This window comes from Polyergus mexicanus, unplaced genomic scaffold (assembly GCF_030449975.1).
Source record: "Polyergus mexicanus isolate NDT 795.1 unplaced genomic scaffold, iyPolMexi1.0 SCAF_5, whole genome shotgun sequence".
Classification (NCBI taxonomy): Eukaryota; Metazoa; Arthropoda; class Insecta; order Hymenoptera; family Formicidae; genus Polyergus; species Polyergus mexicanus.
Window position 1 is genome coordinate 2900485 of NW_027223325.1, and position 15739 is coordinate 2916223.

Consider the following 15739-nt stretch of genomic DNA (forward strand, 5'->3'; position numbering starts at 1 on the left):
TTGCATCGCTAAAAAGTGCATAAAATTAAAGAGGAGATAAAAGATTTATTTTAGGAAATGACCTTAATTTCCATTTTAAGTGAAATGCGCAACAAATTCATGATACCTGGGTAAAAGTTGATCCTTAAAGACTATCTTTCAAACATTGTAAGAAAGTGCAATGGGGTTCATGTTTCAAGGTATGGTTGCGGTCAAATTTCTCATAGTAATTTTAAACGAGTCGATAAAATGAAGTTTTCTATCGCTATACATGTATTACGTGCGTTTAATGAGAGGCACGCACTTCTTCCGAATGATAATTTAATGCTCGCTGCGGCATTTAGATATTAGCCACCGCGATCGGATAGAAATCCAGTCAGAAATTCATCTAGGCGAAAGTAACAGACCACGTTGCATTTCAATAAGGTCGATAATTTAATGCCTGAAAATGACGCTAATGTATATATTGAATCGCGATGATTATCTGCTAATAAATTCGAAAGAGAGAATGATTCTTCTTTTCTATCAAAAAAATTATAAAGGCAAATTCTTATCCGGTGCGTCAAATCCGAGCTAAAACTCTTGTGTCTTGATAAAATAAAAAGATTTGCCAAGAACATAAATATAATTCTAAAATTATTATTAAATATATTTTTAAAATTACTAAAATATATAAAATTATTAAATATATTTCTAAAATTATAAAGAATAATATTATGGAAGAAATAGTTTTGAAAAGTAAAAGCGACATCATAGTTTCGTAATACACAGACAAAATTGCGTTGATAAAATGCATATGAGTATGCAAAATATGTAATTTTTTCGTAATGTTTATTTACACGAAATCCTAAATTGTTCAAGAAATTACTTCTGTTGCTACTTTTATTCTGTTTCTTCTTTTCCTTCTATCATCAATATTTCCCAGCGATAAGTATGTACAGCTATACCTCAGTCGCATGTGAAACGTCACATTGCAAAATACACAGCCAGTATTTCCAAAGAAAAAGAAAGAAACGTAAACACTTGAAACGTGACATTAATAATGATTAATAAAATATCATACATTTAAGATAACATTGTCGCATCCAAGAAAGCTTTATTAAAAATTATGTCCTTCGTATTCTCGCGTATTCTGGTATACCTGTGCACTATTTTCAGTATATGCCACAATGACAGGAAGAGAATTAGAAACACTCTTGTGAAAATCGCTTGGAATTTCATATCAGCGAGCGATTAGCATTATGGCCGCATCAATATCGAAAGAGATATTGCAAGAAATCTCGACAAGGAACAATGGCACAAACGCTGTTCTTTTACCTCGCTCGCGCGCGTCTATGCAACAATGCAAGGCCGCACGTACAATATTATTATTGTACTTAGATCGAATCGTATACGCCGTTGCGTACAATTCAATTAACTATTACGACCCGACGCTTCATAAATAATTATTCGGCCGATGATCGTTCGCCGGGAAATTTTCTACGCAATCTCACGTTTCTCAGATTCCGAGATAATGTCAATGAGATAATTAACATGTCACATTCTTGTCCGTCTAATTTACTGTACTTTTTAAATATCGATTTTTCTGATTTGTTTCTCTCCGAAGCACAAATTTTATTGCGCGACATGTTTGACACTGACACACATACGTGTTACTGTAAAGATGATTGAAAACGATTCCCACATCCTAAAACTGTCGTTTGACACAAGACCGAGAGAGAAGATTCGTGTTACAAATTTAATTATTGTGTCCTGCAACTTCCACCGCGCATCCTGTCGTATCACGACCGAGATTAAAACCACTAATTATTTAACACAATCGTACCGGAATAATTATTACACCCTAGCCCGGGAATATCACCATCCTCGCCTCATTCGCCGCGCATTATTCTGTTAATTTTAATGGAAAATTACGAGGGAGCCTTTATACATTTTAGCTAATCTATTCGGCTCGAAGCGGAGCTTAACATAAATTTACATGCGATTAATTAACGCCGGGTGCAATTTGACGCGAGGCCATTCACGCAGACACCTTTTTGTTTCGTGATCCGTAGAATTAGAGAACATTGACTTTAATTCTAAGAATAAATAAGCCATATTTTTTATTACGAGAACAAACTATCGCAATCGCGGATTAATCGCAATAATTTCGTCATGTGTGCTAAATAGTTGGTGCCTGACGCTAGTATTGAGAAATCCTTTCTCTTTTTATATCTAGTTTTATGAGCTTCATCGTTATACGTTCAACATCTAGGTAGAATGATTTTTAACAACATGAACGGTGTGACAAATCTCGACGGATGAGTGGGCAAAGATTAAGCGTGAATGGCAAATATAGTATTAAAAAATGCTTAAAAACAATTCACAAATTAAAAAGAATATTTATAAATAAACTTTTTAGTAATCGAATAAATCTTTATACACGTCATAACACGCTATTGCCTTTTTGTAGAGCCTACTGCAATAGAAAATTTATAATTTTTTATTTATTATTTATATAATTTCTTTATATTTATTATTTGTAAAATATTTCAGATATTGTTATATTAACGAATTATTTCTTTTATATTAATAAAATGTACCACGGCAACGTGAGATTCTGCTAGTACATAGATCCAAGGCCGCGCGTCGAATCTCTTAGAATCTTTTTACTTTTACTTCGGGAAGGAAGCTTCGCGCGGCGAGTGAAATACGTATCCGGCTTACGTAAAAAGGAAGTAATACGTGATCGGAGGAGCGTAGACGCTCGGAGTGCAGATTAATCGCATGCGAGATATCGTCCCAACCTTCGACACCGTCTGAGGGTGTACTTAGGCGCAACAAACTTAATTAACTGAGCGTACGTGAGCCGTATCGGACGGCTGATTATTTTTTTTTTTTTTTTTTTTTTTTGTGAATGGAACCGTGAGAGAAGTACGAACCCACTGTGCTCTTGTACCCGCGTGTAATAATCGTGATCCGACGAATCCAGCGGTTCTCATAGCGGAAGGTACGAGCTGATTTCCGGAAGTACGACGACCTCCGTACCGACGACGGCTGGCTGGGCGAGAGGAGCAAAGGATCCACCTCCATCTCTGATCACGAACATTAGAAATTAGCGGCACGAAGCTCGCAGGCAAAACTTATCCGCGATTATAAGCGCGAGAATGCGCGTTGTGGGAAATCGCGCGAGATCGAGCAAAGCGACGAGATGTTGATATCGTTGTTACTCATGCGTGTCCCCCGTTAATCGCGCCTTACGTTCGATCGAGATTCGATTTAGCGGGATCTAGTTCGTCAAATAGCGCAGATGATACCTTCGTCAAGTTTCATCTGATGACGGTTGATTAATATGATGTGTCCCGTTACTTTCTCTCCGTCTATGAATTCCTCTCGATAGATAGGGAAAAAACTGTAGATTTTTTCCATGTATATATATGTGTGTATGTGTGTGTAAAAAATTCTGTAATATAGATACGAAATTAAGAAAAATATTGAGGGGATAAATTTCGAGGGGAATCGTAGATTTAAATCGCGCGAAAATAATGATTAGCAGGGTGCTTACTTCGCGTACTTACACCTGGTCAATTTGTCTGTTTCTGCGCGACGATGATGTTCCCGAGGGAACAGCGAGGAACACCGAGGAACTCGTTGCAGGACATCCTTATCACTATGCAAATCTTTATCCTTTGCACGAGGTGTTTCTATACGAATGCTTTCTTTCGAAAATAAATCTCTCACGCGATACGTCGCAATCTGCGTACGGGAGTTTCGTATATCTTAAAAGGACGGTCGCGCGTACGTGCGCATAAATATGTAGAAAAATATACGCGAGCATGTAGTTAGATAAATGTACTTATGCACATCTGCAGAAAATATTGGTCCTGCGTGCTATACGCGCGTGTACAACAGCTTCAATATTTACAATCCCTTATAATTTTATGCTTTTAAATCATATTCATTCTATTCTTTTAAATCATATTCTTGCGATGAATTATCTGCTAAAAAAAAAAAAGACAAATTGGATCAAATTGAGATCTATATAAATTATTTTGTTTATAATAGCCTCTCTCTCTTTATTTCTCTCTATTTGTCTCTATCTCTCTGCAATATACATAGTATCAAATATTTTAGAGATATAAAACAATTTTATACCGAATAATCTGTATGAATAATCGTAACGTCTTATTAAACTTTCACTAAGGAAAATTGCATTTAATTTTAGGAAAAGATCTGTGGTTGAAAAGAAAAATGAGCTAAGACACACTTGACTAGTATTCGATACATAAAATGTATAATCGAAGTATATTAAAAAAATAATTTATAGAATTATTTTTTAAAGAAATTCTTATTTGACAAATCGTCATCAAATTATTTAATCACGTTAATTATCTCGATATTAATATTAATATTTCATATTAATATACTACTTTTGTATTAACGGTAGCAATGTTTTCTCTCAGATACACACATCCGCTTTATTTCAGCGATTCATATTTTGTACAAAACTGATATCAATTTTATGAGCTAAAGTGATTTTAATTGAATTCAGCTTTTGCTAAAATTGAACCGATTTATCGAAACGTCATTAATCGTTTTTGTGACGTTAATTAACTCGATCATCAACGTGTTCCGGCTTGGATATACGAGTTATTGAATTTATTAGACAGTTGCGGTCCATCGAGATCGGTCGTGCTTCATCGAACCTTCGATCGACTATCAGAAGCGTTCCCGATGTTATTTTCGTTCATTATTCTCATAATTTTTAGCGATATTACGTAGCGTGGCCTACAATATAATAAAGACAGCCGGTATGAATCTTGTCTGATGTAAGATGAAAACAAGAATTGTATTGAAAAATTTTAATTCATGCACAACTCGATTCTTATTTCCAGATTAAATTGCTTGCCTAATATTAGGACTGCAAATTTAAGATTAATTTCTTTAGATTTCTTTAGATAGATAACAAAAAAGATAACGATTCATGTAAAATGCGGTTTAAAAATGTTTTAAAATGTTTGAAGCGCGATCTTAACGTGTCATTAACACATAATAATAAAGAATTGTTTATTAATTTACAAAAATTATTGATCGATTTACTTGCATATCGTTGATAACTCTAACAGATCGCTGTACAAAAATCTAGGAGAAATTTTCCTAGGATATTTGAGAAGCATTTCTAAAACATCGAGTGATGTTAAGTTTGTGATTAAATCATTCGTGCGAAATTGAATAGAGAGATTAGAATAAACGTCGGCGTCGATTAAAGCGTGACGAAGTGATTTAATACGAGGAAGGCCATCCTCGAAGCTCGTGCTATTTATTTTCTTCGATTCTCGCCAGCGGATACATCATATGGACTCGAGTGTTGAATCGGATTCAACAAACGTATCATCGTTCATCCTTCTTTTTCCGATAAGAGATCACTTGCCGAGAACGGGCATCTCTCTTTTACATACACGGGTACGAATCTAGGAATCTATGCACGCGTGGGACTGTATAAAGGCCTGCAAGACCTGTTTTCGCGATTACCTTGTCCTCAGGAATCTCGTTACCCGTTGTCCACCAGGAATAGAAGACGCAAAACAGTCTTTGTCTGTTCGTATTCGAGGACAGAAGGCATCGAGGATCCTCCTCGGTGATTTGGCAAATTGATCGGTAAGTGAAACATATGGTATGTTCTTACGCGATAGCGTGAACCGGAGTTTTTGCGATACATTAATTAAATATAATTATGCGATAGAAACTGGTACATAAATTTGTAATTGAAATTCAATTCGTAACGTTTATTTTATGATATAATTTTTTGTTTCAACTGCTATTTTACATTGAATATCGAATTTTAATTAGATACGACTTGTAAAATGTCCCCCGCAAAGCGTGCGAAAATGTAGTCGTCTGTCGTTCCACTCCTTCCTATGTCGTAACTTGAATTTGTAATGTTTTCGAAATTAATATTTCTGTAAATGAGAATCGATACCACTGAAATGCGTGCGTTTATGGAAATTATCGCGAGATATCACGAATTATGTAATCTGTGCGCATCTCGGCTCCGCAGTGACGCAACCGGTTTCTGTAATATCTGACATAAGAGTTTCGGAGAATAGTTTCCGAGCCGCCGTTTATCGGGATTCTTGTAATTATGCCGATACGCGAGAGAGCCGGCTATTATACGTAGTGTCGCAAAATAATCGTGGGATTCTCTGATGCATCTGCTATGAAATGTTTCTAGGCTATCGGCGTATAATCGTAGAGTCAACGCCCTGACAAAGTTTCTCATACTTTACCGCGATTAAACGGATAAAAAAATAATTAATTACATCTAACATATATATATATTCTCTACCTAATTATTTTCTAATTAATTATCATCACGATGATTATGTTTATTTTGAAAAAAGCACATTAAAAAAAGATTGGAAAATTAAAAAGTTATTTAAAGAAAAATAGATGTCGAATAATTTTTTATCTATTTCGTGTGTATATTAAAATTTTTATTAATCTTATTACAAAATTATTATATTGAATTATTAATAGGCGATTATTTTTGAATTTATGGTACATAGATTAATATTATAAACGCGATCACACTGAAATAGAAATACGAGAAATTTTATTTCGTAAAAAAAAAAGGAAAATTCATCAACTGCTTTCAGGAGAGATCGCGATGCTGTTCTTCGTCATATGTTTGCTGCTTCTAGTGGCGAGTTCGCCCCTAGATTCACGAATGATCATCGAAACACCTTCAAATTTAATTTTGGGTGTCTATAACGGCATTCTGACGGACATTCGATTCGTCGAAGGCTTCAATCGTACAGAGTTAGACCTGTCAAATTCCTCTCTTCGCGGATTGGAAAAGAACACTTTCGATAACGTGCTCGACACGCAGTCACTTATATTAGCCGACAATTTATTGACTTCTTTGCCGGACTTTGTTTTTTCCCATCTAACAAAATTGAGGAGCTTGTCGCTGTCGGATAATCAGATAACGAACGTCCGAAATCTGTTTATTGGCCTGGAAAATCTGCGGTTGTTGGATATCTCACGCAATCCTATCCAACATCTTGGAAGGGGACATCTGTTCGGTCTCACCAGATCCGTCAAGATTCTCACTGATGGGAATGTCCTCTGGAGCATGAGCACGGGCGTGTTTGCCAACTCTTTCCTTAAGGAAGAGGAGCTGAAGCGACTAGCGGCGACGATGGATCAGGGAAATTTCAAGGAGAAGAGCGAAGAAAAGGAAAAGGAAGTCGACAGCGCAGAGCTCGATGCTGAAGAGCTAGTTGTAAAGCTTGAAGAGATCCAAACTCTTAACAAGGATACTCGAGTGAAAATCTGCAAGTCTGATGGCATCGTGACATCGTTGGCGATTTTTGAGAAGGATGAAGAGCTCGTTAAAGGATGCGTTCAAGTGTCAATTGACGGTGACGTGAAGCGAGTGAATCTTCGCGAGCGAGGCATCAGCGGTTTCCAAAAAAATTGGTATCGGCTGCGATCGCTGCCGATCTCTTCCTTGGATCTGTCAAGCAACGAGATCACCGAGATCACGAAGGAGATGCTGAATGATTTGCCAGCCGATGTGACGTACGTAAACTTTCTGGGCAATAGAATCCGTAAGATCCGGAGCCAAGTGATCGAGAACGATCATCTGAAGAGACTCAACTTTAAAGGCAATCTGATCGAGGAGATCGAAGAGGATTCTTTCGAAAAAATAAAATTACGCGGATTGTTTCTTGCCGATAATCAGCTGGAAAGTCTCAACTTCGTCTCCAGTCTACCGGACACTCTGACGGAATTTGTCGCGAGCGGAAATCGCATAGCGTCTATTTCCGACAACGCTTTCTCCAAGCTCTCTCGTCTGTTATACTTAAATCTCGACGACAACGAAATCAAAGCGTTGCAGAGCGACATCTTCCAAGGTTTAGAATCCTTGCGATCGCTAACGTTGACGAACAATAGTATAACGACCATCGAGCTTTCCGCTTTTAGAGGTTTGACGGCTCTCACGACTCTCGATCTTCATCGCAATTCTATACGCGATCTGCGAAAGGGCACCTTCGCCGAGTTGACAGCTCTGAAGGAGCTGAATCTTGCTTACAACAACATCGCGAAAGCTAGGTTTGCCGATCTTCCGTCATCCGTGGACTCCTTGCACCTCGATTATAACGAGATCGACGTGCTCGAGGAAGGCAATTTCGTTCGAGCCCCGAGATTCACTCTGTCATTGACCGGAAACAGAATCTCTAGCATAACGCGCGGCGCTTTCAATCTGCCCACTCTTCGGGATCTGTATTTGAACAAGAATCTCTTGACGACCATAGAAGGCGATAGCTACGACGGTCTGAGTCGTTTAAGGCGTCTCTGGCTTTCGGAAAATAAAATATCCGAGATTCGCAAGGGTGCCTGCAAAAATCTTGGCAGTCTTTACATTCTGGACATATCCAAGAATCCGTTCCAAAAGTTGGAAAATGGTGCTCTTCATGGTCTCAATACCGGCTTTGGAATCAGCTTATACATTTACGAGAATAATTTAAGAGAGATGCAAGGCGGTGTTTTCGATGACATTTAATGAAACTCATATAATCCTTTAAGCTACAAGACTCCTACACATATTCCACTAATTCTCTCGAAAAATATATATATCGAAAATTAATCGACATACGTTATTTTTGATTTGCAAGCATTTATAAGAAATTGTATCGCACATATGAAATAAAATATATATTTACACTAAATTATTAATATATATTTTTATTTCCTTTGGAAACATTAAAAGACGTTGTAAAATTGCCAATAAAAATGCAAAATTTCTGAGAGACGTTATTTAAATATATTAAAAAATGTAGATTTGTTAAATTTTACCTTAAAAAACATCCTTTGATTTTTTACGCAAATCATTCAGTGAGTGAAAGCGTTTTTATATCACGATATTTTAATGCGCACCTTCTTCGTGCACATAATTTTCAGGCCAAGGATTTTATATTTCGCAAGAACACATTTTAAATAAATTTTTGACACATCATTACTTTCACCAATATTTATCCTCAACTTGTAATTATTTTATCATACGATTTTCCCGCTCTGTTTCGAGAAATTCAAATTATCACGGAGTGGAATTATAAATTATCAATCTGTGTTAAAATCGAGTTATTACGGACGATCGTACGCCATTTCTTTTAATTTTATTTTCTTTTAATCAATTGAGGGGCAGCTTCTTCGTGCGATCGGTCGACGAAACCTTAAACCGCATCTAATATTTACCTGAGAACGGCAGACGGACGGAGAGCAATTTTCGCAAAAGTGCCTGACCATTCGCTTTCACCGAACGCGCCCATAAATCCGCGCAAAATCATACAGTGATAGTAATAATAATAATAATAATAATAATAGTACAACCCGTCCGATGTACGAGAGATGAAACGTGCAGCTTGCAACCAGCTGGCCTTGACTTTCACGCTGGTATCTTTCGACTTCCAACTCCATTGGATTTCTGAGACCCGTTTGAAGGTCGGCACGTCGTTTAGAAATTTTTCCCGATTATTTTTTTTTTCTATCTCTCCGATCGAGACTATAACGGTAGACTCCGTAACGGTCGTAGTGTTGTGTAAGCAAATTGAGTAATCGAACGTCGTTATTTTTATGACGGAGAAGCGAGGACCGGAAAGCGATTTTATTTCATTTACATCGTGATCGATATCGACCAACGGTTGATGCATCATGCGCGTATGACGTGTATGAAATATCAATCAGTCGTCTTATAAAATAATTGGAAGCATCTCAAAAATAATAAAAAAAAAAAAAAAATTGGATCAAAGACAATCATCATATAATGTAACGATTTCCGTTATTTCGATATTGAATCAGAGGGAATTAAAATCGAATAATTTCAATGAGTTGAGATCACGACTAGTTAATTCCACTGGAATAATCTCATTTCACACCGCGTCGATTATAACAGTGTGACAAAACAAACCGCGTTTCCGCCACAGAAACCGGAAAACGCTAGTCGGCGTAATTACGCAACACACTTATTCCCTTATCGTTAATCTAATTAATTCGAGTTGAGACTCGTGTCTTATTAGATGCGCTCGTAATACACTGCGAGAGAGATCTTCCCTTCCTTAAATAAGCAAGCTCTTTTTCAAGATAGTGGCGGCACGATCAGACGAGTCGATTTGTTTAATTAAATCTTGTGCGGGGGAATTTAAATTAGACCTTCGAGCAGATAGAGCTCGCGCCCTTATTACTGTCTGCTATCGCGCTTCTCTCCCTGATAACCGCGCGAAACTAATATTGGCGGGAGTTTAATGACTCCGCGGCTTTCATTCTCGTCAATTTCATCGGCTTGAAAATTCATGGAATAATAAGTAAAAATTATATATATATATATATCGCGTTCTTTCTGCTCGAAAGAACTGCCGGTCAAGAAACACAGTCTTGTATCAAGTCACGCGCAGTAAACAACGAGGCGGATCATGTATAATATCTATACACGATTGAGGGTACCTTGGATTATTGAATCCCACTAAAGCGTGAAATGATCAAGTTTCTAGCTTAATCGGTATAGCTTCAATTCATATTATAAAACGAAATAATTTAAATCTTATTCGTTTATTCAAAATTAACTCAAAATTTTTCTTCTCGATCGATTAACGAAGAGTCTCATATCCCTAACTCCAATCGCATAAAATATATTAAACAGTGACGATCTATTTATTAAAGAATAATAATTAAATCTTTGTACAATTTTTAAGTAGTATGATTTTACAGCGGACGAGATCTGCGGAAGAAGCAAGGTTCTCATACATACCAGGTGCTTCTCGTTCCGTAGCGAAGGTCCCGAGCAATTTCGTGGCATTGACACTGAATACTGAGTGTCTGCCACTTCCGGTTTCGCCAACGGTATCTCGTAGGGTTATCGAACGAACGCCTGCTAAAATCATTATAAGTCGGAATATCAAGCGTTATTCCGTTTTCGCGGCCTGCTGAATTTTTATCGAAGTCGCCGACTTTCGGTTGTCAATTTAAGGGTAATAGCTTTTTCACACTGGAATTGAATTTTAAATAAAATATCGTTACGTAATACGAATATATTGTCACGTCTAATTATACAGTTCTTTATCTAGATACGAGAATGAAAGTACAATAGTTTTACTAATAAAGTTTTACGAATTCCGCTGAATAAATATCTGCGCTACAATTTGTATAGAATATGCAATGTGTAAAGATAATTATAAAAAAAATTAAAGATAACGGTTTTTTTTTCTAAACAAATTAATGTTATTTTTGAAAATTTCATTGCTCTATAAGTTCTGTTAATATTTCTTCATTTTTGCCAATTCATTAATCTCATCAAAATTTCTGATTAAATTAAAGTTTAATAACGAGAATTGTGCGCAAAGATGCGAAAATTCTACGACCTTCAATAGCACGGTTCTGCAAAGCAGAAACCGTAGTGGTAGAAATTCCAAGGTGAATGTCGGCCAATGGATACTGTATCGAAGAGAAAAAGAGGTTGCCACCGGATCTCTTAAGTATGCCTTAAGTAGAGCAAAGGTACTTTGACTCACGCGAGAGAAAGATCTCGATGTCCAGGGTTCGTTGGCCTTTGCTAATGGACAATAACATGTAACAGTCAGAAAGCAGTGCGCTCATTAAATGCATTAAATTTGTATTGCTCATTTTAAATCGTACGCGGATGTAACGCGTCCTGGAATCAACGATGTAACACGTTATACTCACTTCACGTTTTATCTACTGTTCCGTAAAATCTGTTTTGATAGTAACAATTTTGAAGAATTTAACTCTCTACAAGATGATATCGAAATATAGATAACTTTAATTTTTTTTTCTTAATATAGATAAATTATTCGAATTTTTTACCACCAATTAAATAAATAGGTTAATTAATTATTAATTTAAGTATAAATGAATGCACTTTATGAAGAGAAAAAATTTGGTCAAATAATAATAATCACAAATATCGGCGTTTTACGATATTGAATATAGCTAGTTATTTAATATTTAATTAATATACTTTCTAATCTTCAGTGAAGAGAGACGATCTTTCGAATAGGTGACGATGTCGCGTGCTATTAATTATATAATATATAGTATACTTTTAGATTTTTTATTATGTAAAGCGGAGATAAGCAGCACAATGTGATATATGATGCTCTTATCTTGATATATTAATTTAATTTGAAAATCAAAAGGGCAAAGATTTAAACAACGATTTCTGTCAAGGCAGACTCTCGGTACTTGATTCTTTTGAACTACTCGTACGTTTCGTAACAGTTGCCTTTAAACCGGTCGATCCGTTGCAGCAGAGTATCTGCATAAATTCATCTTTCCTCCCCGTTTATTTTTCGCACGAAACCCATAACTGCTCGCGGAATATTTCGCTCATAGAAAGCGATCATTAAATGCTGAAAGAAATTGTACATAATTTCCTTCGAGAATCGCTTCGATATTTTTAATTGCCGCCGGCAAAGAGAGTCATTTCGCTCAACTGATACAAGATCAAAAAATTTTTAACCTGCGTTTAATTGCCTCTTCTGCCTTTATTTAATCCCCAGTCAACTGATTATATAATGTTGCTATGAAAATAAATTTGAATCAATCTCTCCGCGATATATCAGATATCTTATATTAAATTTATTACACAATCATTGATACTTTATTTACTTATATGTATCATCGTATCATCGTAATGATTTTTTTCCGATTTCTTGGTATAACTTGAATGCTGTGATATACGGCGATAATTTTCGAAAATATTTCTAATGTTAAAAATATTTGCCAAAAAAATAAAAAAATATTGCGATCGTTCTATAAGAAATAAAGCGTTAAATCAGAAAGTAAATATTGAAATAAAAATTTATTGACGAAATGATAGCTAAAAATCAATCACGTTGAATCGTGACGCTAAAGGTTATCGAAACCGTACTTTCGGATTTAATTGTCAATTAATCATCTTTTCGTGACAAGAGATTTCGCAATCCCTTACGAAGAACCGCGAAAGTGATACGGACGACCGCAAAACTCGATTTCCGTCGAGAATCTATGCAAATATGTACATTCGCCGGCGCTTAGCAGAAAAATGAATCCAGCAGCGGCGCATAATCCCCGCATACATACATACATATGTATAAGTCTCCGGCGGCAAGTATGTATCTTCTTTAATTGGCGATGTGAATCAGTTCTCTGGCCTGATAATCATCTGGCCGCACGAGGAACATCTCGTGCGTGACACCGGCGAGTTGAACCGAAGCCACCGACCTAATCGCGAAAATTAATAGACGAAGAAACGCGATTTAACCGCTCGCGACGAGCCAATTACATTGTCATGCGTGGCCCGTTTTCCAAGATGATTGTTTAATAATATACTCGCGAAGGATAATCACATTCGTATATGTAATGTGTGCAAGCACCGAGTGTCTTGCCTTGCGTTTTGCATACGACGTAATTTAATTTAATCAAACGCGCGCTCTTACATAATTTTCTCGATGAATCCCGACAAGACAATCTCGCTGATCGCGCGGGCGGTCTCGCGTTCTACGTTCGATTTTTCGCGAAGATTATATCAATTCATATGTCTATGCCGCGAATTGATTATTCGGCTTCAAGGATTTGATTTAAACATCCTGAGATGCGTATTCCGTTACGCAGCAAGTAATGAACTTTAATCAGTGCATCATGATGCGCATGGAGAATTTCAGAATTGCATATTTTTTCGAATATGGTCAAGATACCAACATCTCCAATTATTTTATTTATATCGTGAGAATCTAAGAGATACCAAAAAAAAAAAAAACATAAAAGAATAGGAATATAAGTTTCTATACATATATTCTTTTTAAAAAAAATATTCGACTAATTCTTTAATTCTCTCTTTCTTATATTAATAATTTTATTTTTTAAGAATATATTATGTCTCACAAATACATCAAGGAATTATCAATATAAAATAAAGTATAGTCTTAAAACTATATTTTTAATATAAAATTACTTTTTATATTAAACAAATATCTTATAAAATCAACTTGGAATGTACAATATGCTATCAAACTTGCTATGTTTGTGTGTGTGTGTGTGTGTGTGTGTGTTTAATTAGCTTGCTTAGTTTTACTTGTTTCATTTTTCTATTAATACGGCTTTTACAAAATTATTTGGCATTATTTTGCAATAATTTCTTCATCGCGAAAAAGAAATATTGTATAATTTTATAATTTTAATTAAAATAATATTTTATAATTTTATAATTTTAATTAAAATAAAAAATTGATGAATTTAATACAAGAATAGAAAATAAACGACATACCTTTAGTTATAATTATAGGAAGGAGTATGTATGCTTGTATGTGTGATTAGTAACTATTTTCAGCGATTTATCGAAATATATTACGCGACATTGTAACCTGTGGATTTTTATTCGGTATTGACCTGCAAGATATAAAGAGAAAAAAATAATGATAATATATGTAATTATACTAAATTGCATATACATGCATCTCTTTGCTTTCCCGAGTTAAGGACGACAAGAAATATCGCAATGATTTCCGCATTCTGCGTAGATGCTCGCAAAACACAAGGTTTTCGAGGAACATTTTAATGCAAGAAACGCGGGAATGTTGCAAATGTGTTTCTTTGGAAATTAGGACATTATATTTATGATGCAAAGCGTCATGCTACATTGGCAAAAATTGAAAAAAATTTACTGCATGAAGAAAGAAAACATACATATAATAGATATCTATATAAAGAAAAAAGAATTTAAGAATCGCAAAAAGAGAATATAATAAATTCTACGATGATATTACACAGAATTTATTTTTTTTCCTTTTTTTTCAAAAAATATTTTTCTCTTCTTCAAATCTTCGGATTATTATGATTTATCACATTCCGTTGTCTCAAGATCGTAGGAGTCTGTCGCGCTTTCTTTTTTCCCACGATGCCTATCGGAATCTTCTGCGATCATTTGTCCTCAGGCATTTTTAAAAAATATTTGAACGACTAAAGCTTCCTTTTCTTTATTCTCTTAATTATTATTTTTTTTTTATATTTTTATTTTATTTAAAAATATTGATATAATAAATATAACATTCTATAGCAATCTATGGCATCTATCTTACAATTAGTTTGACTCTCTCCCTTCGACCTATTCAGCATGGATGACCCTACCGGTAACAACATTTATGTCGCCGGCATAGCTCTTTAGATTTATCGGAGTACTCAAATCTCCTCACCCGACGAATGCCTTTGTTAAGGTGGAAATATCTTCCCATCGAAAAGGTACACAAAATTTAAGGTACACAAAGATTATATCATTTTATAAAATATGATATAATTATAAAATGTAATATAATAAAAAATACGTAATAAACACAATACAATATAATAAAGAATACAATTTATACAATAACAATATAGATTTTTATAAAATATAATAACACAAAAAATATAATGCAACAAAGAATATACAATATACGATATAACATGATAAAAAAATAAAGATTATAGCTTTTGTATAAAAATTTTTTTTTCTCTAATTCTCTCCTGTTTAAATTATATAAATAAAAAATCAAATTACGCGGTTAATTGCTTAATTTAAATTATACGTACACAATTAATAAATAATTAATATACAAATAACAAATTACTTACCATAGGGTTGCTTCACCGGTACCCGATCCCTCTCCTAAGCTTCCTCCTCCTCTCAGGTTGATCCACACGCGCGATATTTTAAACGGCACTCCCGCACTTTCGAATTTCGGCACGA

General features: G+C 35.2%; 1 protein-coding gene across 2 annotated transcripts in view; it reads left to right on the forward strand.

Moving 5' to 3' along the window:
- LOC138933501 (protein artichoke) overlaps positions 1-8647 on the forward strand; it is a 72117-nt gene extending 63470 nt beyond the window's left edge. Inside the window, exons 1-3 of one of the 2 annotated variants that reach the window (XM_070296245.1) lie at positions 5177-5421; positions 5502-5616; positions 6615-8647. In XM_070296245.1, coding sequence (XP_070152346.1) covers positions 6626-8527 — 1902 coding nt within the window. In that variant the 5' untranslated portion in view covers positions 5177-5421; positions 5502-5616; positions 6615-6625 and the 3' untranslated portion in view covers positions 8528-8647. Of the gene's footprint in view, positions 1-5176; positions 5617-6614 lie in introns of those variants that run through there. The other variant, XM_070296244.1, reaches the window with a different exon arrangement.
- Positions 8648-15739: the final 7092 nt, after the last annotated feature.